The sequence below is a fragment of the Cynocephalus volans genome, chromosome 7 (assembly GCF_027409185.1).
Source record: "Cynocephalus volans isolate mCynVol1 chromosome 7, mCynVol1.pri, whole genome shotgun sequence".
NCBI classification, from domain to species: domain Eukaryota; kingdom Metazoa; phylum Chordata; class Mammalia; order Dermoptera; family Cynocephalidae; genus Cynocephalus; species Cynocephalus volans.
Genome location: NC_084466.1, coordinates 96957166 through 96979644, shown reverse-complemented (window position 1 = coordinate 96979644; position 22479 = coordinate 96957166). Strand labels below are relative to the sequence as shown.

At 37.5% G+C, this 22479-nt stretch overlaps 1 protein-coding gene across 3 annotated transcripts in view; it reads right to left on the bottom strand.

Moving 5' to 3' along the window:
- MICU1 (mitochondrial calcium uptake 1) overlaps positions 1 to 22479 on the bottom strand; it is a 269066-nt gene that overhangs the window by 53898 nt on the left and 192689 nt on the right. For all 3 annotated transcript variants that reach the window (XM_063102252.1, XM_063102253.1, XM_063102254.1), the window contains one exon: positions 1698 to 1835. In XM_063102252.1, the coding sequence (XP_062958322.1) occupies positions 1698 to 1835 (138 nt within the window). The remainder of the gene's footprint in view (positions 1 to 1697; positions 1836 to 22479) is intronic.

Sequence of the window (22479 nt, the reverse complement as noted above, 5' to 3'; positions counted from 1 at the left end):
GACTCAGTTCTATCATCTGTTGTTTTCTTTTCCCACACTAGGTGCAGCTGGTATGGAAGGGTATAGGAGAGCAGTGTTGACTAGTGCTACCACAAATCCATGGTCTCTAGTCTCAGTTGTGCTCAAAATACTCTAAATCATCTCTTCCTAAATTCTCTAATAACCTTAGTATCAGTCTTTTTGCTTCTGCACTTGCTTCTTTCCAAGCTATTTTCCACAAAGCAGCCAGGATCATCTCTTTAAACATACACATGGCCATGGCATTTCATTGCTCACAACCCTTTAATAGCTTCCCAGTGCACTGTGAATAAACTCCAAACTCCCTTCATCCCTACAAGGTCCTGCATGTTCTGGCCCTTGTCTCCCTCTTTGATCTTATCTCAGGCCACTCTCCTCCCTGCTCAGTATGCTCTAGCCATTCTAGTCTCCTTTCACTTCCTCACACATGCCAGGTTTGTCTGTCCAGCCTGTTGTGGACTGACTGTTTGTGTCCCCCCTCCTCTGCCAATTTATATGTTGAAGCCCTAACTCCCAGCGTGGCCGTATTTGGAGATGGGGCATCAGAGAAAATAACAAGGTTAAATGAGGTCATAAGGATGCTGCCCTAAACTGATAGGATTAGTGTCCTATAAGAATAAATCCCAAAGAGCTTTCTCTCTCTTTCCACACGCATGCACTAAAGCAAGCCCATGTGAGGACACATGAAAAAGGAGGCTAACTACAAGGCAAGAAGGGAGATGTCATCAGAAACCTAATTTGCCAGCACCTTCATCATAAACTTCCAGTAAGTTTCTGTTGTTAAAATGACTCAGTCTGTGATATTTTGTTGTAGCAGTCTGAACAGATTAACATAATGCCTCAGAGTTCTGCATATGCAATTTCCCTGACCATAGTCTCTTCTTTCTTTTGCCTTTTCTGCTTCTTTCCTCTTTCTCTACTTCCTTACTTTTCATCTAATATGCCTTCCAACTAGACCACTCTAATGAAACAGCTCTCCCAAGGTCACCAGTTACTGCCATTTCACCAAAACCAATGCTATCATTTTTATCTTAGTGGACCCTCTCTGTCGCATGTGACACTGTAGACACCTCAGTTCCTGAACCCTCTACTTCCTTGGCTTTGATTTCACTACTCTCTCTATGTATTTCTTTAACCATTTCTTCTAGATTTCCTACCCCGAGCTGCTTAGATTTCCACTGGATTTCCAAGTGTTAGTGTTCCATTGGATTCCGTCCTTGGCCCACAGTTCTTTTCTGTATAATACCCTTTGTGGGCCATCTCATCCATTTTCACCGTTTTACCTCTAACAGTGTGTTGATGATTTCTGAATCTGCCTCAGAACTCCAACTGCCTGCTGATTATCTCTACTTGGACCGTCCACAGCCATTTCAAATTCAAGATGTCCATAGCTGAACTCTTCATCTTCCCTTCTAAACTAGCCCCTCTTTTAAAATTCACAGTCTCATGTCTTGGTGCCACCCTTTGCCTGAACAAGAAACCTGGGATAATTCTGGACTCTCTCCTCTTCCTCACCCATTGCTCGTTTTTTTTCTCCCTTTGGACCTCGGATACCGGAGATGAATTAGTTGTAAAATCCCTGGTCCATAACACACTCTCACCATTATGTTAGCACCTTTGCAAAAAACATACATTCCTATGTTTTCTTTTCTTTTCTTCCTCTAGCTGAAGCTACGTACCTTTCCTTCTTTGAAGTGCTTCTTGAGCTGCTTCTGCATGGCGGTCAGCTTCTTGGACTGCACCCCACTGTAGGCTAGCAGCATACCACCAAACTGCCTCTCAGTAATTCTACCATCCACAGGGTCATGGCGTTCAAACTGGGAGGGAAACAGAAAGACTGTTGTTGTAGTCAAATGGAAAGTATTTTGACAGGGAATGTAGAATGATCAATTATGTGAGACTGCAGGAAATAGTTGATGCTGGGACTGTATTTCTGAGCTATAATTCTCAGCAAGATCTGAAAAACTACTCAGAAATAGAAAATCTAGGTTCTTATCCCAGATCTGCCACTAACTATGACTTCAGGAAAGTCACCCAACTACTCTGGGCCTCAATTTCCTCACAGGTAAAACAGAACTCACAGAATCTCACACACCTCATAGATCAGGAGCATCCTTCTGGGGATAAAAACAATTTTAAATCTCCATACAAATTCATGCCATTATTAGTAATAAGTGCTCTTTGGATCACCATGTCTCTGTTCCTCAGAGAAGCTTAAAAGCTAATTATTACAAATTTGATCAATTATGCACATGTAAAGTCATATCAATTCCTCAATCTATTCTTAATATTGTCATATACTCAGACGTTTAAGAATTTTAAAGAAGAGTAATGCATTTTCAAGTTTTCTCGCCAAATAGTAACCAAATGTTAGGACATCAATAGGGCTTGGGGAAAAAATGCACAGAGTGTAGGGTGCCTTCATTAGACTTGCTCACCACAAAGATACTGAAAAATCACTAAACATATTTAAATATGCAGGTGGAAAAGTTAAGTATAAAGGACCTCTAGCTAATCTAAATGATATAAAAAAAATTAAGATTTTCATTTAAAATGGAGACAAGAAAGTTATCTCAGTCCCAGCAGCAATGTTAATGATACTTATAAACACATAAATAATAAAATGGCTAAATATGTGCTCAGTAACCAATTAGAAAGCAAAACAATTTGAAGACGGTAAGATTTCTTCAGGGTTTTATTGAAAAATAACAGTTACTGAGAAACTTTCAGATTCCTCCATTGCAGGGTATAATCCTATCTCCTAAGAGGGGTAAACATAGACATTAGATGTTGCTAAGAAAGGTCATGTCAACAAGCATTTCCTGAATGTCTGTTAGTTGTCTAGCACTGTGTTAGCCATTGTGGGGTACAGGAAAGAAGGAGAAAATTTGCTCTCTAACCTTAGAGATTTCACCTGAATCTAGTAGGGAGATAATATTTACACATGAAACAAAAAGTAAGGAAGTAAGTAGTTAAGAGTGAATTCTCATTTCCTCAGTTAGCATGGTAAGTTGATAGATACCTTAATTTGTTTCCTCACTAGTGAGATTGTGTCAGTGAGCAAGACACAAGAACTATATTTTACTAATAGCAGCCATTCACTGAACATGTACTATGAGCCAAGTAGCTCACTCATATATTCTTTCATTTAATCACTGTAACAGCCCTATGGAGCAGCTATTATTAGCTCCTCTTAGCAGATGAGAAAACTGAGGCAACTTGCAGCTACATGGGACAGAGCTGGGATTCAAACTCAGCCCTGTCTGGGTCCAAAGACTACCTCTTGACATCATACAATAATGGATTTAGTAATAGATTTCCCACTTCTAAGCAGTAGTTCATATGTATCCTGTAGGACACCACTACAGGATAAACAATGTTTTGGATAAACTTATACAGCCATGGGGCTCAGTCATATTTAAGTGAGAAGCACTGTAGTGGGGAACCCTGAGCATTTTCTGATTGTTAAACCTGCCCCCTTCCACTGGAGAAACTGTTTTGCAGATTTTATGCTTGACTGTCTTGGTGGCAAGCTCTGGCTCCTGCAGCTTATCCTGCCTGCTTCCTGCACCCGCCCTCTTTGAGATAACAGCAGTCTCACATCCCCCAAGGGCCAGATGCAAATTAGGCTCCAAAACTGACCAGTGGACTGTGTCCCATAATCAGTCAATCCAAATTAGCTGGACTGCATCCCTCATTTACATAAGAGGACCTGAATGGGAACTTGGGCAGGAAAAGGGCGGGAATTTAGGCTATATAAGATAGTCTTTTCCTTTGTTCTGGGAGACACTGGGATAGGAGTTTTTGCTCCTCAGTGCTCTCCTTGCTTGTAAGCAAAAAGAGGTGCTGTAACACTGAACAAAGAGCTGCAACACTAAAATAAAGAGCTATAAAACTGCAACACTGACACCGGTCTTGGATTCCTCTGTACGTTCGCTCCACAACATTTGGTGGCTCGTCTGGGATTTCTTTGCTCAGGGGAACCAAAACCCGCAGCTCCAGACGATGGGCAGCCTGGCGAGTTTCCCTAGGGGGGGCCACCGAGAAGATGTTCCTCAGCCCCAGGGCTGATTTTGCTGCAGATCCCGGGGGGGGGGCCACCAAGAAGACATTCCTCAGCCCCAGGATCCCTTGGCCCCCACCCGAGAGTGCCAACATCACCAAATTCTACAATTGGCTTTGATTGGCACCAGAGTCTTTGTTCAGTCGTTTGTTTTAGTAAACCTCCGGAGGTAAGATTTGGTTTGAGATCTCAATAACTTGCTTTGCATTTGGGTATCAGAGCTCTGATTTAGGGACTTTGTGGAAGGCTGGACACAGCACTACTTCCAAGTCCAGGACTCCCACGAGACGTTGTCAGGTCCTTTGGTTTGGAATTACTTGGAAATTTGTTGTGGCCACTTGTCTTTGTCTTTTGTGTGTTGCTGGGTGTACATATATGTTTTGTAGCTTTGTATGTCTTTAACTGTGGTCATATGTAACGTAATAGTGAGGCATGATAAATATATGCCATCCTGTGTCTCTGACTTTTATTGTCCTAGTTATCCATTTCTATGACTTTGGAATCTGAGAGCCTAATTTAATCACTGGCAAAAATTGGAAGGCTTTGGGCACCAGAGAGGACTTTAGCTGCAAAAGGCAAGTGGCCACTGGGACTATTTTGCTCCCATGTCTCTGCTGCTGGTAGATCTCTCCTGGAGTCCCTGGCCTAAATTCTGACAAGGCAATGCTTTATTCTCTTTACCTTTTTCTGATTTTCTGAGCCCTCTTCTGTTCGGTTGGACTGTATCCACTTCTGTATAAGAGCACCCTGGAGGGCTCCTGGCTATGCTTTGTTTTTCTTATTTAAATCTAGTTGGTACTTTTCTTCTTTATGCTGAAAACAGTGGGGAGAACTGCTTTTATCAATTACTGTTATTGGAATAAGTTGGCCCTGCCAATTGGGACCAGGCTAAGCTGGACCCCACTGCTCCTCTTTTCTCTTTGTTTGTTTGCTTGGTTAGACATTTAGTTGAGTACCGGCAATCTGAATAAACCTTCCAATCCTGTTGATGTGCACACCGCAGATGCTCTTTATTCCATGCTGTTGATTGGTACCATAGGTGTGGAGTATGACAAGTTACAACTTAGACCAACTAATTTGTTTGAGATGTCTCGTTGGGATATATGTGTGTACATATGCATGAGTGTTTTGTCTATATATGTGGCAACTATTTCTGCCTGCTTTTCAAGCTACTACTTAGGGGTCAGAAGATCCAATTTGTGCCTTTTGGCTTAAGATCACTGGGAAAAGGCAATGCCAAGGTGCAACAAATCAAATGCCTAGCTAAATTACAGCTAAATATTTGGGAAGATTTGTTCTATTTGATCTGGCTAGAGAAGGAACTTTATTTGTAAGTAGGTTTTTTTTCTCAAAGGTTTGAATCCCCCCTTGGGTAAATTTTAGGTGATTGGAAGGACTTTAAATTGAATGAACTAAAGCAACCTGTTTAACTAGAAGGTCTCAAATTTTCTGGCACCCAGCTGGTTATTCTGGACAGACTTCTAAATTTTCTTCTAGGCTCATCTATGTATTTCTTCACAAAATCCTATGGTAGAGTCCTATGCCATTTTTTAAGAAGAAAACTTTCTCTGCATTTCTTTGAAAAGGCTTGCATACTTTGCCTTGCAATGTAAATTTGTCTCCTTGAAAAGTCTCACCTTAACTTTGCTTTGCAATGTAAATTTGTTACCTTGCTATCTCTAAAAGAGATAAGCTTTGGCATTTTTTAGAAATGCAATTTAAAATCAACTGTCCTTTTTAAACTAGTGACTTTTCTATTTTATCTGTCTTATTAACATTGTAAACAAAACCTATATTGATTAATAAAGGTGTAGCTTGATGTGAGAAAAATATTAGACAAATGTAAATGGGTTAAATGCTTATAAATGAAATCATCATAATTTCAAAATTTCTTCTCAGTAATTTGAAATCTTAGTTATGTGATATTAATAAAATACTAAAACATTAGTTATTGTATAAGTTTATATTTATATTTTGATGCTTTGTTTTTATACAATACAAAGAAAACTAAATATATTTGAATCTGTTAAAATTAACAACATGTCTCTTCAGAAGTTAGAAATGGTTTTATCTACAAATTTAATATAAAACAATTCAAAATTGCTTGCTTCATAGGCTTGTTACTGGAAAATTGGAGCTAATGAGTCAATTATAGTCAATACACATAATTCAAACTGAAAGGATGAGGCACAAACGCAAGGCAGCTCACCGGAGAAGTTCCGATTTTATTTAGCGTGTCCCCTGTAAACCTATCAACTCTCTTCTAACCCTATAAAACAGATGTACTCACTAAATAAAATCGGAACTTTTCCGGCGAGCTGCCTTGCATTTGTTCCTCATCCTTTCACAAACGGCTAGGTATAAAGACTTTTTTTTAACAGAATGATTTTTTTTTTAAAGTATGTAAAAACAGAAGTGTTATGAAGACAGCTATGATGAATATAAAGATGTAGTTATGGTTAGGAAGGCTAATAAGGAAAGAAAATATGTAAGAAAGCATCTTGTATAGTGTATTTTTGTCCCAGAGTAAAATGACTGGCTGTTTAGAAAGTAGAAAGTATAGGACAAAAATAGAAAATCTGAGTAAGTTGTGATAATGGTTTGTATGGGTTAAATTTATAAAAGAAACTTTTAAAATTGGCTAAAATTAAAAGCAAATTATGTATAAGTTTTTATAAAAATTAAACAGTAATGTCAAAAGTATTCTGATGCAGGGTTAGAGTTTGCTCTCCTGCATTGGAATGACCAGATTTCCTAAAAGCATTTAACTGCTCTTAATAGAAAATTGTAAGAAGTTTTCTTTATCTTTTAGGTAACTGGCCTGGGAAACTTATTTCATGTTTTATCATGATAATTTCTTGTGTTCTTTGCCTTTGTAATCCTTTGTCACTTTGGTTTTATTTTTATAATGATTTGTGATCCTATCTAATCGAATGTTTCAAAACTTTGGTTTACAAACTTCCCAAAAACAAATTCTAAAATTAAGTCTTTTTTGTGACTTAAACTAGCTTTGAGATGTTCCAAGGACCCTGGAACATCTCAAAGGATCTATACAAGGGATATCAAAACTAACTGGAATTAAGTGGGAAACATTGTCAAAACAAGAAACAATGTTTAACTTCTTTTATATAGATACATTATATAGCTACATTGATATATGTTCCAAAATTATGTAAGGTTCCTTGAAATCTGTGTCTTGATATAAATGTTATCAGTCATAATCTTAATTCAATTATAAAAAGTATTATGTCTTCAGAAAAATTCATGGAGAAACTGACAGGTACAGGTTCCTGACAACTTTGAGTTCATACCATTGGACTGAATTTCCAAAATTCTAACGAAAAAACTGATGGATTTATGAAATTGTTAACAAGGTAAGAAAAAAAAAGTTAATTGCATAAAACTTAATTAACTGATAAAAAGATATAGGTTTTTATGATTTCTTTATTTTAAAACACTGCTGGTTCTCTAAATGTTTTGTTCTCCAGATTTAAGAAAATCTTTCAAGGTATAACAGCTTGCTGAGGTATATGTTTATGAACAAAAACTAAAACATTTATCTTTCTCTCTACTTGATCACTCCATGATTTTAAAACTATTCACAAGTTATTTTATGACAATACAGTTATTTGCATAAGTTCAATAAGAATCTGTCCTTCTTGTAACAGGACACAATTGGAGACACTGGTTATTTTACCAAGGCTTCGACTGGAATATCATACTTTCAGACATGACCAGGCTGCCTTAAGGAACTAAGGTTGACCCTTTTACGGAGCCAATAAAAAATCCCCTTGGAGAGGCTGGCCTGATACATGGTCTACACGATTACAAGGTTCCTGGCCTTCTGGTAAGTAAAGAATGTAACTTTCTGACAGGCCAGAACCTTGATATTTTGGGGACCTCCAAAAGAGAGGAATTCACCCAGCTCATACAGGTAATCAGAGAGTAAGTCAAATCCTTGGCTTGGCTTCCTAAGACCCAAAAGGCTTTTGAAGGTCTAATCTGAGATTCCTTATAAATGTCCCAGCAAAGCCAACTCAAAAAGAGCTTATATGATAAGCCATTACTCTTGCTGCACTTTATGCAAATAATCTGGCCAAAAACTAAACTTATATTGCAAATAAATTATTCTTATCATACATACCTTTGGTAAATTTGGGAAACTTGGAGAGAGAAAGATTATTTTTCAGAAGGAAACACTAACATACCTGTTATTTGATTCTAGCCCTGGGTTTTTAATCTGTTTGTAAAGCTTGTATCTTCCAGGCTACAGTTCCATGTCAAGATGGTGATAACCCAAGGATTCCAACCCAACCTCTCCTAAGAGGAACTCTAAGTCCCTAAAAATCACTAGATCAGTCAATGAGAGATTTTATACCTCCAAAATGTAGACAGGGACTACGCCCATGGCTAGCAGGAAGCAGTTTCAGAAGAAAGAGACCTCTAGCCCCCTTCTCCTCAGAAGAAAGAGACCTCTAGCCCCCTTCTCCTCAGAAGAAAGAGACCTCTAGCCCCCTTCTCCTCAGAAGAAAGAGACCTCTAGCCCCCTTCTCCTCTTAAGGAGATAAGGAGGATAAAATCTCTGGGGGGGGGGGGGGGATGAAACAATAAGGCTAGGCCTGTGAACCAAACTGTTAGGTCTCTGAATCTGACTGAAATCACCGAGGACAGACTCTGCCCATGGGGACGAAAGCCCAAACTTATGCTTGGTGGTGTACAAAACCAAAGACTTTATATAAAAACTAATGATTATGACCCTAAAAAGTCCCCTTATAAGACCACATGTACATACGCAGTAACCATTAATAGTACAACCCACAGGTCACAAGCTTCTAACTACCTTGTCGCCCCTTCTCATGCTTGGTTTATTTGTTTGACAGGGTTGACTTAATGCATAGCTATTCAATATTTCCTTACACCTAATAAGACTAAATTTTGTGTACTTGTCTATATTGTCCCCCAGATTTATTACTATGAAGGTAAAGCAGGGGGGCAACACCTCCTCACAAACTGAGTGGTTCCTGTCCTAATTCCCCTGTTTATAGGTCTTGGCATTGCAGGCTCTGCAGCTATTAGCACCATGGCTCTCATAATGAGCAACCAAAATTTTAAAGCTCTAAGTCAACAAATTGATCTAGACCTAGGGGAACTAGAAACATCTGTGGGTAGGTTAGAAAATTCTCTAGATACCCTAGCTGAAGTAGTATTACAGAATAGGAAAGGCCTAGATCTTTTGTTCTTAAAACAAGGGGGATTATGTGTAGCACTTGGAGAGACTTGCTGCTTCTATACTAACCACTCTGGAGTGATAAGGGACAGTCTCTCCCTAGTTAAAAAACGATTAAAAGAATGAGGAGATAAGAAAGGAAAATAATAATTGATATGAAAACTTATTCTCCTGGTTCCCCTGGTTAACAGCCCTCTTAACTGCCATTGCAGGCCTCCTATTCTTGGTTCTGCTATTCTTTACAATAGGCCCCTGTGCCCTCACTTGTCTCGCCAAATATATTAAACAAAGGGTCTAATCAATAAAGCTGATGGTATTAAGAACTCATTATAATAGGTTGAACACTAGTGAGTCAAAAGATTTAACTCATTTACATAAGACCAGTGGGGAATGTAGTGGGGAACCCTGAGCATTTTCTGATTGTTAAACCTGCCCCCTTCCACTGGAGAAACTGTTTTGCAGATTTTATGCTTGACTGTCTTGGTGGCAAGCTCTGGCTCCTGCAGCTTATCCTGCCTGCTTCCTGCACCCGCCCTCTTTGAGATAACAGCAGTCTCACATCCCCCAAGGGCCAGATGCAAATTAGGCTCCAAAACTGACCAATGGACCATGTCCCATAATCAGTCAATCCAAATTAGCTGGACTGCATCCCTTATTTACATAAGAGGACCTGAATGGAAACTTGGGCAGGAAAAGGGTGGGAATTTAGGCTATCTAAGACGGTCTTTTCCTTTGTTCCGGGAGACACTGGTATAAGGAGTTTTTGCTCCCCAGTGCTCTCCTTGCTTGCAAGCAAAAAGAGGTGCTGTAACACTGAACAAAGAGCTGCAACACTAAAATAAAGAGCTATAAAACTTCAACACTGACACCAGTCTTGGATTCCTCTGTGCATTTGCCCCACAACAGCACAACTATTTCCAAAGAAATAAACATCATCAATATTAAGTGAAAGCCTCTTTTTTAACTCAATCACTCAATACTTCATGTTTGTCACACCATCACTTCTATAGAGTTGATTAATTTTTGACAATACCAAAAGTTTTCAGGATTCAGTTTAAGTTTGATTTATGGCTCAATTTACCATCCTGAAACAAAATGGAGAGCTGACAAAATTTTGCAAATGAACATACTTTTTGCAATGTTTAAATCAGATTTTCAGTGAAATCTGATACCTGGGCAAAAGTTGGGGATGCATCTTTATCTATGGGTTTCTTCAAGGCACATGAAACAAAGCTGTGGTCCCTGATCTCCAGGTCAGTATTTAGTGATTTAGAGCATTCATTTTACCCTTATCTGGAAGATTTCACACCTGTGGGGCAATCCTATCTGTTTGAATTAGATGGGTTTTCAGCTCGACCATACAAGATAGAGTCATGGTTGAAATGTCTCTTGTTCATAATACTGGCAGGAGTCACAGCTTGCTCAAGGCTTATGAAAGGCTTTATTCTGTTCTTCACAGGGGCACAAAGCCTTACCTCTGTTATGTTTCAAAGACGGTAAGGACAATTTCCAGTGGAGATCTCCAAGTAACAATTCCAATGCTCAAATTAGCATTTTTACTAATGTTCTTATCTCTTTCTAGGTTTTCAGGCTCTTCTGAGGCAAGACTGCCTTCTTTACTGAGGTCTTATACATGGCTGGAGGGGCTACAGAGAGCTGTTTCTCTTTACACACAAAACTGCTAATGAAAATGGACTTGAATTAATGCCCTGTTCATTCAACATTTATTCACTGAAGACTACTATGCTAAGGCTAGGGTGCTTTGAAGGTAGTATCTCAAGAACCCTCGCAAGGGTTAAATTTTCAAGGGTAAGAGCTAGACATCATGTGGCTTTAGGGGTCAAGTGTGTATCTTAAGCCTGGACAATCTTGTGAGTGCACTCCCACAGTGCCACATGTATGCAATCAATCCCCAAGGACATGAAAGGGTCTTTGGGGAAAGACACAGCTTATTACAAAATTATCACAATGCAGAAAACTTCTAATTTTATATTTGAAAGCAATTCAAATCACTGGCTTATATTTTACAAGCCAAATGTATGTTCCAGTTATGTTGGAATCTCCTATGTTCCACTTTAATGACAATTAAGAAATTCCATTCTATTTGATTCCGTGGCACAGAACGTGTGCATTCCAGCATACCACCCACCATCTTCATTGCTTTTCTGAGTCTAGAAGGAGAACTGAACAGCCTATCATTTTCCTTTCTGTAGCCATTGCCACTTTCACAAATGAATACAAGCTGTTGTTTCCCTGTTCTCCAAGGACTAGAAAAGAGAAGCCAAAAAACTGTCTGCAAGATTTTTCCTGGCTCTCTGTCTATACTGTGCCTCTTGTTCCCTCCCTTGCCTCTTGCTGAGAGAAGAAATAGCCTTTTGGAAGGACAGATGGTCTACACATATCTAGATGAAATTATTTAAGGAAGATTAGAAACCAGGAAGAGAAGAAAACATGTATTTTGAACACAGGCCAAAAATAAGGTTAGAAAAATAAGAAAAAGAAAAAGATATCAGTATCTGCAAGTGAGTCTTCATTATTACAGACTTTCGAGGTTAATGTATTCCAACAAATGTAAATGTCAATCTTATTCTCTTTCATACAGTTGTCTTTCAGGAGACTCTATCTACCACCTACAGTAATTCCTTCTCTTATCCAAGTATTTTGGAATGATAAATTTTTTTTTTTTTTTGTCTTTTTGTGACCGGTAAGGGGATCACAACCCTTGGTGTGGTGTCGGCCGGTTCCGAACCCGCGGTGGAGCGCCGCTGCGCTTCCAAGCGCTGCACTCTCCCAAGTGCGCCACGGGGCTGGCCCGGAATGATAAATTTCTTGATTCTAGTTTCTGAACTGCAGAATGCAAGATTACGTAGCAATCTCAAACCACTGAGCTGAACACATCTATGTTTTCCAATCTGACAGTATGTGTGGCATTTGAGATCTTATCCATGCCACTGCTGCTCTTGTCAGGAGTCTCAAAATAACTGTTGGCTATGCCCATCAAATGATTATAGGCGAAGTTCTCTACTGTAAATCCACTAAAGAGTTTGAAATACATTTCATAGTTTGAATTGAAATCTATGTTTCTGCAATTGGCAGGGGACACCAGAGAGCCCCCAAGAAGCCTGAATTTTCTTTCTCTCTCTCTCTCTCTCTTTTTTTTTTTTTTTAATAAAGATGACCAGTAAGAGGATCTTAACCCTTGACTTGGTGTTGTCAGCACCACGCTCACCCAGTTTGCTAACCGGCCATCCCTATATGGGATCCGAATGCGTGGCCTTGGTGTTAACAGCACTGCACTTTCCCATGTGAGCCACAGGCCGGCCCCTGAATTTTCTTGATATTTAAATATAAGAAACATCTGACTAACTGGCAAGATGATGAAGAAGGCCTACAATCAAAATTGGGAATGGAGCCAGCATAATTCAGTGCCCTCAGCAAGTGCCAAAACAATCCATTAGAGTCTCAGACCATGAGGTTATAGATACTAAACTAAACTGCTAGCATATTCTACTTCAAATCCAAGGATTCCTTCCATTGTAAAGCTCTTTTTAAAGAGCTTTTGGTGATCAAATCAATTACTTAAATGATATGAGTACAAATCATATAGTTAGACCACGAAAAGGTTAACCTTCCAGTCTGACAGCCAAAAACAGGAAGATAATGAGACTGATGTATGAATTTATTACAGGATAATAAAAATAAGGATATATTTGACTGAGAGTGTCAAGGAAAACTATTTTAGATCTGCAACAAAGGCTTTCAAAGTCTTATAAGCTTTGGATTCATTCCATGGAAGGTAATATATTAAAGTGAATAAGAATAGGGGCTTTAGAATCAGCAAGGCCTGGATCCAAATTCTGACTTGACCCATACTTGCTGTCTGTGATATCAGGCAAGAAACTTACACCACCTAAGGCTTCAAAATATCATAACCATAAAATTGAGATAATATTTGCAACTTCAAAGTGGTGCTGTAAGGATTAAATGGTATAATATATGTAAAGAAATTAGCACAGGATTTGGTGCCTAGTTAGCATTCAGCAAATGTAGCAATTAATATTTTTATCACCATGATATCACCTCCTGGGAAGCTAAGACCTTCAATTGATTATTTTGTTCTTAGTGGGTATTAACTAAGTTCAGTTGCTACTTCTCATCCTTTTCATTATTGCTTTTCCCCAGCCTTTGCTTACAGGATACTACTTTTACATTTGAAGAGCAGAAAAAAATGCAAAAAATTTTATTTATTATTCGACACCTTAGAATAATTTCAAGATTAAAACTACTTAGAGTTGGCTGAAGCAGAACACCAACTTAGTAAGTTCTGTACCCTGGCCATAACTCTGAGACAGAAAGGAAGAGCTCATTACATATACATTGAATGAACACAGACAAATTGGCAGAAAATTAATTCACAACACTACTGTCCTATTGCTGGGAAGATTTCCTATCTGAGGCACGAGATACCTCTACATTTATCCCTTAGTAATACCTACTTCCATGACACTGATTTTCGTAAGGATAGTCTTGAGAATGCCATTCAGCACAGCTAATCAGTAACATATTTGAATGCTTACTACCTGCCAGGTGCTATCCTAGGAACTTACCTTATATAACTCTCACAATTATTATATTATAGACAAGAAAACACTGGCAGAGAGAAGTTAAATAACTTGTCCGCACAGTTAATCTAGGGAGAAATTACTCTCTGATCTCCCAGAACGGTTGATTTGTTCTTATTTTAAAGACACCATGAATCATGTTTTTCTTTTTATCCCGGTTACTGGAAAGCTTTGAGGCAAGTTTATGACCCACTTTTGACAAGAACAGGAGACTTTGTGACTTATACTGTTCATACTAACCTTACTTCTGGCTTTCTCTTAGTTTCTTCTTTCTTTTAACTTTGTCTAATTTCTTGGCAAGTTTTAGTTTATTTTTGTCTCACTGAATATACTTTTCAAGGCTTTCTGAAATCCTTTCTTGAACACGGCAAGATATTAAAAAATGGTGTTGGATATCTACGTTGTTTCAATTTTTGGCGATGATAAATACCATTATGATAAACTTTTTCTGTACTTAACTTTCCATCATTAATTTAAGATTAGTCCCTAGAAATGGAATTATGAAATAAAAATCTATTGGCTCTTTAAAATTTTTATTATGAAATATTTAGCATATACAAAATAATATGCATAATAGACAAGTTATGAAGCATAATAATAAAACAAACACCAGAACTTCCCACTTAACCTGAGAGAGGAAGCACCAACACACTGTTGAAGTCCACGACCCTGCCTCCTTTAAGAGGTAACCACCATACAAATATCTTTTTCTAGTGACTTATTATTTTTCTTAATAGTTTAAAACAAATGTTTGTATTCTTAAACAATATATTGTTTACTTTTGCTTGCTTTTGAGCTTTATAAAATGGTATCACACTGGATGTATTCTTCGGCAATTTGCTTTTTTCAGTCAACATTATATTTCTGATTTGACCATGTTGATACATTTAACTGTGCTTCTTTTATTTTTATTCTGTTATAGATTTCTATTGTTTTGAAAATACCACTATTTATCAGTTTTCCTATAAATGGACATCTGAGTTGTCAGATTTTTGCTATTATGAACAATGCTGCTATGAACATTCTTGTATAAGTGTCCCAGTGAAAAGAAACAAGAGTTCTGAGTCTAGGATATATATCTGGAAGAGGAACTGATGGCTTTTCAAGATAATGCTCAATTATTTTCCAAAATAATCACACTAATACTTTTATCAACTATGTGTAAGAGTTTTGATTGCTTCACATCTTCACCCGCACTTGGGTATTACCAGACTTTTTAATATTTTTGCCAGTCTCCTGGGTGTAAAAATGATAGGTATAAACTCCTTAGTGCTCTTGATGTATTTTGCCAAAATAATTTCCAAAAAGATGTATCAATTTATAATCCCACTATTACATATGAGAATACATTTTTCAGTACCCTTAACAACATCAAGTATGATAATAAAAAAAAATTTCCCAGGGGAAAAATGGTAACTCATTTCAATTAATATTTCCTTGATTATTAGGTTGCCCATCTAGGCTAATTACGTGTATTGGCTAATATTTCTTTCTCTGTGAATTTTTATATTCTTTGCCTATTTTTTAAAGTAGCAATGCTGATATTTGTCTCATTAACTTAATAAGATTAAAAATATTTTCCCTTTGTAAATACTACTGCAAAAAATTTTTTGACATTTGCTGATCTGTTAATTTTGTTTGTTTTATGTATGGAAGCTTTTAATCTTTATTGTAGCCAAATGTGTGAATCTTTTTCTTTGCAACTTCTTTAATTGGTTTATACTAGGAACTCTTTCCTTGTTAGATAAGAAGTTAATTAAACTGACCTACAGTTTCTTTCTTTATTTTTATTTATTTATTTTTTGCTGGCCAGTACAGAGATAGAACCTCAGACCTGGTGTTATCAGCACTCTACTCTAACCAACAGAGATAAGCAGACAGCTCAGTTTCTTTATTTAAAACAAGGAATAAAACATAACTTAAAATATTAAAACACATTCCTCAATACCCATCAATGATGATAATTACATCCTCAGAACCAAAGAGCACATCATCAGCTAAATTCATTTTAAAAAGTCCTCCAGGCTGCTGACTTTTTAACTACTCCAAATGTTTGGGAATTTAGACTAAAATGGGGTCACTATGCCTAATTTAATAGATTCCCCTTATGGAGGGGATAATCTCAAGTAAATATGGTCCAGTAAACTTCCTTTTTTTTTTCAGCTTAAATCTATATCATTAGCTATGGAGCGATGGAGAATGCAGGAAAAAAATAGTTCAGTTCCAAAGAAAAGAAGGCCTAAAAGGGCTATTACCCTTACTTAGCAAAATTCTGTAGGTTGTTAAAGAATAAAGCAAACACTTAATAGCACTTACGATGTCCTAGATCCTATTCTGAATGCTTTCCATACATTGACTCACACAGCATTTAAATTATACAAAATTTGTTGGTTATCTTTCCTTAAGACCTTTGTCAATATGAACAAGACAAATTCTGGCAAAATTAACTGCTATTCAATATTCCAACCAATCTATTAAATTTTCACATGAAATTGCTAAAAATTTCAACCTAATTTTCCTTTAACATTACTTTTTCAGCAAACAGATCTTATTATATCTAATTTCTGCTTTCAATGTATTGAAAAAACCCTAGCTTTGCATTATATAGTCCTGTAAGATTTAAGAGGCCCAACATTATTCATAGTTCAACGACACTCTTCATATGAGATCACAAGAGTTTTAGAAACAAAAAGACTGTCTGTTGGAAAAAGAATATAAAAGCTCCAGGGCTGGCCTGTGGCTCACTTGGGAGAGCGTGGTGTTGACAACACCAAGTCAAGGGTTAAGATCCCCTTACCGGTCATCTTTAAAAAAAAAAAAAAAGAAAAAGAATATAAAAGCTCCAATTTTAGGAGATAAGAACCAAGGACTAATCGTAGCAGGAAGTATTTCCTTTCACCTGAGTATCAGTTTGCTTTTTTCTGTCTCCATCATTTCTGCAGACAGTGCTCTTGGGAACAACTGTCTAGGTGAAAATACAACAGATTTTCACACTCTTTTTGTCCTAGCATTGCTCACAGCTTGTCACCATTCATGAGAGAATTGGAGATTTAGCTTGTTCATTAATCAATTCCTAATGACCACTATAACCAGGTTCGATGTGCTGATTTTACCTACAGTGTGGCAAACTGTGGAAGGCAGTAGCCAATGTGGAAATGCTATTAAGAAATAATGATAATGATTATAAGATATAAATCTTACTTTCGGCATGGTGATTCATAACTGATTGATTCCTCATCTAGTAATTGATAAATAAAAATAAAAATAAATGTGAAAAAATAAAAAACCAAGCCAAATGTCTCTAAAAAGCAATCTTGAGACTGAGGCAAAGATTTCTTCACCTGTCACCATTATTGATAAAGATAGAAAACTCTCTAAGTAGACAGTAGTATGAGAGGTCTTCAAAATTTCATAGAACAATTCATATTATCTTTTTTTTTTTTCCTTTATTTTTGTGACCGGTAAGGGGATTGCAACCCTTGGGTTGGTGTTGCACACACCGCGCTCAGCCAGTGAGCACACCGGCCATCCCTATATAGGACCCGAACCCGCGGCGGGAGCACTGCTGCGCTCCCAGCGCCGCACTCTCCCGAGTGAGCCACAGGGTTGGCCCCATATTATCTTTTAATTCTGTTTTTCCATGAACTTTTGAAGTACCCTCATAGGTAATCAAAACCTGTCTAAAGAGGTAATCAAAACCTGTATAAAGAGGCAAGGAAGGTATACATTTTTAGTGGGTCCCAGCATGATGCAAATTAGCCACTAACTTACTAAAACATGCTATGTAGACCCAAGCTGTGCTGATCATGTAAATAATGTTTTTGTAACAATAAAATATAAACACAAAAGCCTTTTACAGCAAGGAGAATCCAATCAATTATAGACATTCTCTGTTCCAAAGGAGACTTGCATCAGTTGTGACAGGAGTTGGAATAACTCATGGATCTAGAGAAAGACTTGTTTTATGCTAAGCACTTGGGCTTTTCTTCATGTCATTTTCCCTGCCTGAGATGTTGTCCCCCTCCCTCTACTTGTAAACTTCTGAACCTAACTTCTCTTTATGGCCCAACTTGTCAGGCCTTAAAAACTAACACCACCTTAAGTGACATTACAAGCGGCGCCATTATGGGCCCACAAGGGCATATTAACATGGCAGCCTAAGACGGGCCCCGGGAGGATGTAGGGTGGGGGTGTCTGCGGGAACCTTGCCTTAGCCCTTATTGGCCAAATACGTGCTTCTGCGCTTGTGAACACTGCGTGGTTGCAATAGCTAGGCATTGAGACAGGATGCATGCCCTTGACCTTTAAGCTGATAAGATTATGTAAAAAACCTCCCTTCCCCATTTGCCTTTAAAAGCAAGTGCTTGTGTGATAATAAACGGAACTGCTTGACAGAACCCCCGCTGCGTCTGAGTGTCCTTTAAACCGGGCTGGTTGGGGCCGGCGGCAGTGCTCACCTCTCTTCACGGCTCTCTTCCCCCGTCTCCTTCCAAAGGGGACCGGAGGGAAAGAGTAATCCGGGCCATTCGCTTGCCCACCAAAAGGAACGAGGCTAGGGCTGTTTGGGTCGGCCGGTGGCGGACACGACACCAACTGATTATTCCAAAACATACACAACTTTCCTAAGTCTTCTGAGTTCTTGCAGTGGATAAGGTCTAGACCTAATAGAACAGTACGCTTTACATTACATATCCTTTATTTTTTGAAATATCTCTCTCACAACATTATATACTTCTTTTTTTTTTTAAAGATGACCAGTAATGGGATCTTAACCCTTGGCTTGGTGTTGTCAGCACCAAGCTCAGCTAGTGAGCGAACCGGCCATCCCTATATGGGATCCGAACCCGTGGCCTTGGTGTTATCAGCATCACACTCTCCCGAGTGAGCCATGGGCCAGCCCAACGTTATATACTTCTTAAAGGGAGAGTCTATGCCTTGTATTGCTTACTGTGTCACACACAGAGCAGAGCTTGGTCACAGTGCTATGGGTCACATGCTAGTGTTCAGTATGTTATTTTGGTTGACTGATGAAATCTCTGTGTCATTTATAAAACTCACCTACCAATTCTGTATTTATCATCTAACAGGAGCACAAAACACACTTTCCACCCCACACTCTTCAGTACCTAAGGAGAGACTGTGCTACTTCTTTAGAACTGATAATTATTCCCAGGTAAAAAATCTTAAAGTTGCTACTAAAGTTTCAAAGATATGATTAGCTGTGGGCTCTGCTATGAAGTTTCATTTGCCCCCTTACCTGAGTCCAGTTATACATAAAATTTCTCAATAATATTCAGTTCACATCTAATAGTCTAAAAGAAATAACAGAAACAGCTAAGTGAATCAACAAGCATACAGAAGGTTGCAGGCAGGAGAAGGTTGCAGACTTTGTAGGTCAAAGCAATTTGTTCTCAGTGTCTGAAACTATGCTGAAATAATATATTAGGTGAGAATGGCAGGAACATTTATTCATCCAAGTGAAAAACCAAAAAATCCCATCAGTAAAGTTCCCCTTCTTCTGTCACTTGATATTAGAAAACTCTACCATATCATCAATATTCATAAAGTTCAAGCTAGGGTAGATGTCTGAAAATCATTATAGTCATGCTTTAGCCCATTAAGAAAATGAGAATATTTTGATCAAAACACAGAGAGATCCACTCATCTAAATTAGAAATCTGAATTGTAGGATCTATACTCAGCTGAAGATATTTGTAGAAGCCCTTTCATTTAGTCTTCACTCACTGAAACCCTAGCGTGGTAGCCTCTGGGAAACACTTTATGCAGCACTGTATACTCTCTGTTCTAACTCTCTGGAAAAATAAGGATATTCTTCCTGCATCCATATCCAAGATGTTCATTATTTGGGGAATATAAATGAAGCCAGTATAGTACAGTACAGTACAGTGCAAGAATATAGAATTTGCAGTCAGATACACAAAGATTTGATTTTTTCCTTGGCCACTTACCAGCTGTGTACTTCTTGGCAATCCATTTAACCTTTTCAAGCCTTGGTTCCCTCATCTATAAAATGGGTATGATAACAGTACCTTCCTCTTGAGATTATTGTGAGGGTTAAGTTAGATAGTATATGTGAAACAATTACCCTAATTAATCTTTTTAAAGATGAAATTACTTATTTTTTAAAAACATTTTAGTATCTCTGAAATCAGTATGCTTCTCATAATTGCTGTTGGCTAGGCAGCAGTTGTGACATTGTTGTCATTGCTTGTGCAAGCATGTCAAAGCTTGCAGAATGGGTGTCAGTGGCTTAGAAGAAAATCCCAGATAAAGTGAAGTATTCTAAGAAATGCTGCGTCACCAATGCTATTGATGGCTCAAAGGGCAATATTGTATGGCAAAACACACACTTTCATGATTCAGAGTCAAAAAGAAATTCAGAAGAGTTGGATCCTGAATGTGAAGTTTTAGACCAATTTATCTATTTTGCTTATACTTTCCTTTTATGTATGCAGAAGAATGACATATAATAAAAATCTAAGCTTAAAGGAATATTTTCATAGATTTTAACTAAAAATTTTTAGTGTAAAGAAAGCATTTTTGTCACAGTTTACTTGACAACGTTTTTTCTTTCTTAGTGATAAATAAAATAATGATGTGTCTTACCAGTGTTTATGTTTTAGATTAAATGAAATATGATAGTACAATGCCTGGCACATATGTGTACTAAGAGTTCAGTAAATGTTAGCTGCTGTTAATAATGATAGTAAAAACAATGAGTGTTAGCAACAAATAATAGTAAGCTTAGGGTCATACTTCCTTCTGTCAATTTCAGCTTCACTTAAAGAAAAACAAACTTCCTGTCTCTACAAAGACAACACAGAATAAAAGATTGAGAAAGGAAAGAAAAACTACAATTAAGTAATTTTCTGAATCCTCTCCTTTCCACTCTTCACATGAACACTTTGCTATTTATAATGAGAAGGAAAAGGGATGGGCAAGAGTGGAACTACGCTTAGGGCATGGAAAGTTGAATTATAAATTCTCTCTCACTATAAAGATTAGATTTCTGCAAAAGTTTATGGAAATAGGAGCTTCAAGAATAAACTATAAGCCCTGAAACTTAATACATATGGGGCACTAATTAGCGGTTCGAGGGATAATAATGTACAAAATCCTTCCTATTCACTCTCTCATTTGAGCCTCATAATAACCTTAGAAATCGGTATAATAGCTACTGACTCCATTTACATAAGAGACCTGAAATTTCAAGCAATAATAGGACAACACCAAGACCACAGCATGGTCTGGTTGGTTTTTAAATGATTCTACACGATGTATATTACTGGCATGATTATAGCCATGACAAGATTGTATAATATTGTTTCTACAATGAATGATTTAACAAGCCCATGATTAGAGGCTGACTATAATATCACATGAGTATATATACTCCTGATAAAAAAGAAAAACCAGGTAGGTAATTATAAGTTAACTGCTAGTTTATATCCAGGAGGAGACAGCATTATTAAAAATAGTTATTACTTGAAGTTTGCTACAGGAACAATTCCACATGTTCAAGACATGAAAAAGTCTATTATGGCTCAGTTAGAAAAATGGCCAAGTTCAAGGAATGATAACTGTCTCTATGCTCTACAAAAACTGAGTAGTATAACTGACAGAAACATAGGTCTGCATATTAGAACCATAAAACAGTTAAGATTATATTTGCTTTTGCCCATATGAGTTAATTTAAATATAAGCTGCATGTCCTTAAATTTCTTCCTACACTAAGAAACTAGTCTGAGGACACTATCTGTAAAGTTAGTAACACATTCTATTCTTCAGTCTCCAGAGCCCAAATCTCAGTTGATCCCACTTTTTGCAATGACTGATCTCTTCTTTGATTGGCTTAATCTTATCACTATTTTAATTCTGACCATTCAGAAAGCCATTGCATAGGCAGTGAGTTCATTCTCATTAGATACTATGGTAATAGTTAATATTTTTTCAAAACACTAAACATTTTGTTAGAAAGTGCCAATTATTTTTTAACAAAAAATGGGAAGCTAGAGATTGAAACACAATATACAGAAATTGGAATTCAGATTAAGTTGACTGATAGGCATTTTAAAGGCAAATACCAGACAGCCTGGAAGACTGAAGCTCAGAAACATACAGCTCACAGAAGCTTTAATATACAAAGTGAGAATAGTCCAAACACAGGTGGGAGAAAGGCAAAGTAATGGGCTAGACTATATTAGTATTATTCTCCATTCATAAAGAAAAGAAAGAAAATATTTTTCCCCCTGAGAACAGGAAAGTGGAGGAAAGTCACTGAATTCTTTTATGAGGACAATTGTGAAAAATAGACAGAAAAAGAACTTGCAGGATTTTCTTTTGTGTTTTTGTAACCTATTGGTTAAATATAGGTTCAGCTGTCCCTGGCTGGCCAATTTTTTTTTAGAGTACCGAAGAGAAACCAACAAGTTAGATCTTGGGTTAAATCCTTCAGCACCGAAGTTTTTTTTTTAAGTCACCAAGCTAATTAAGATTTTCTTACATGTTATTTTTTTTTTTTACAGCAA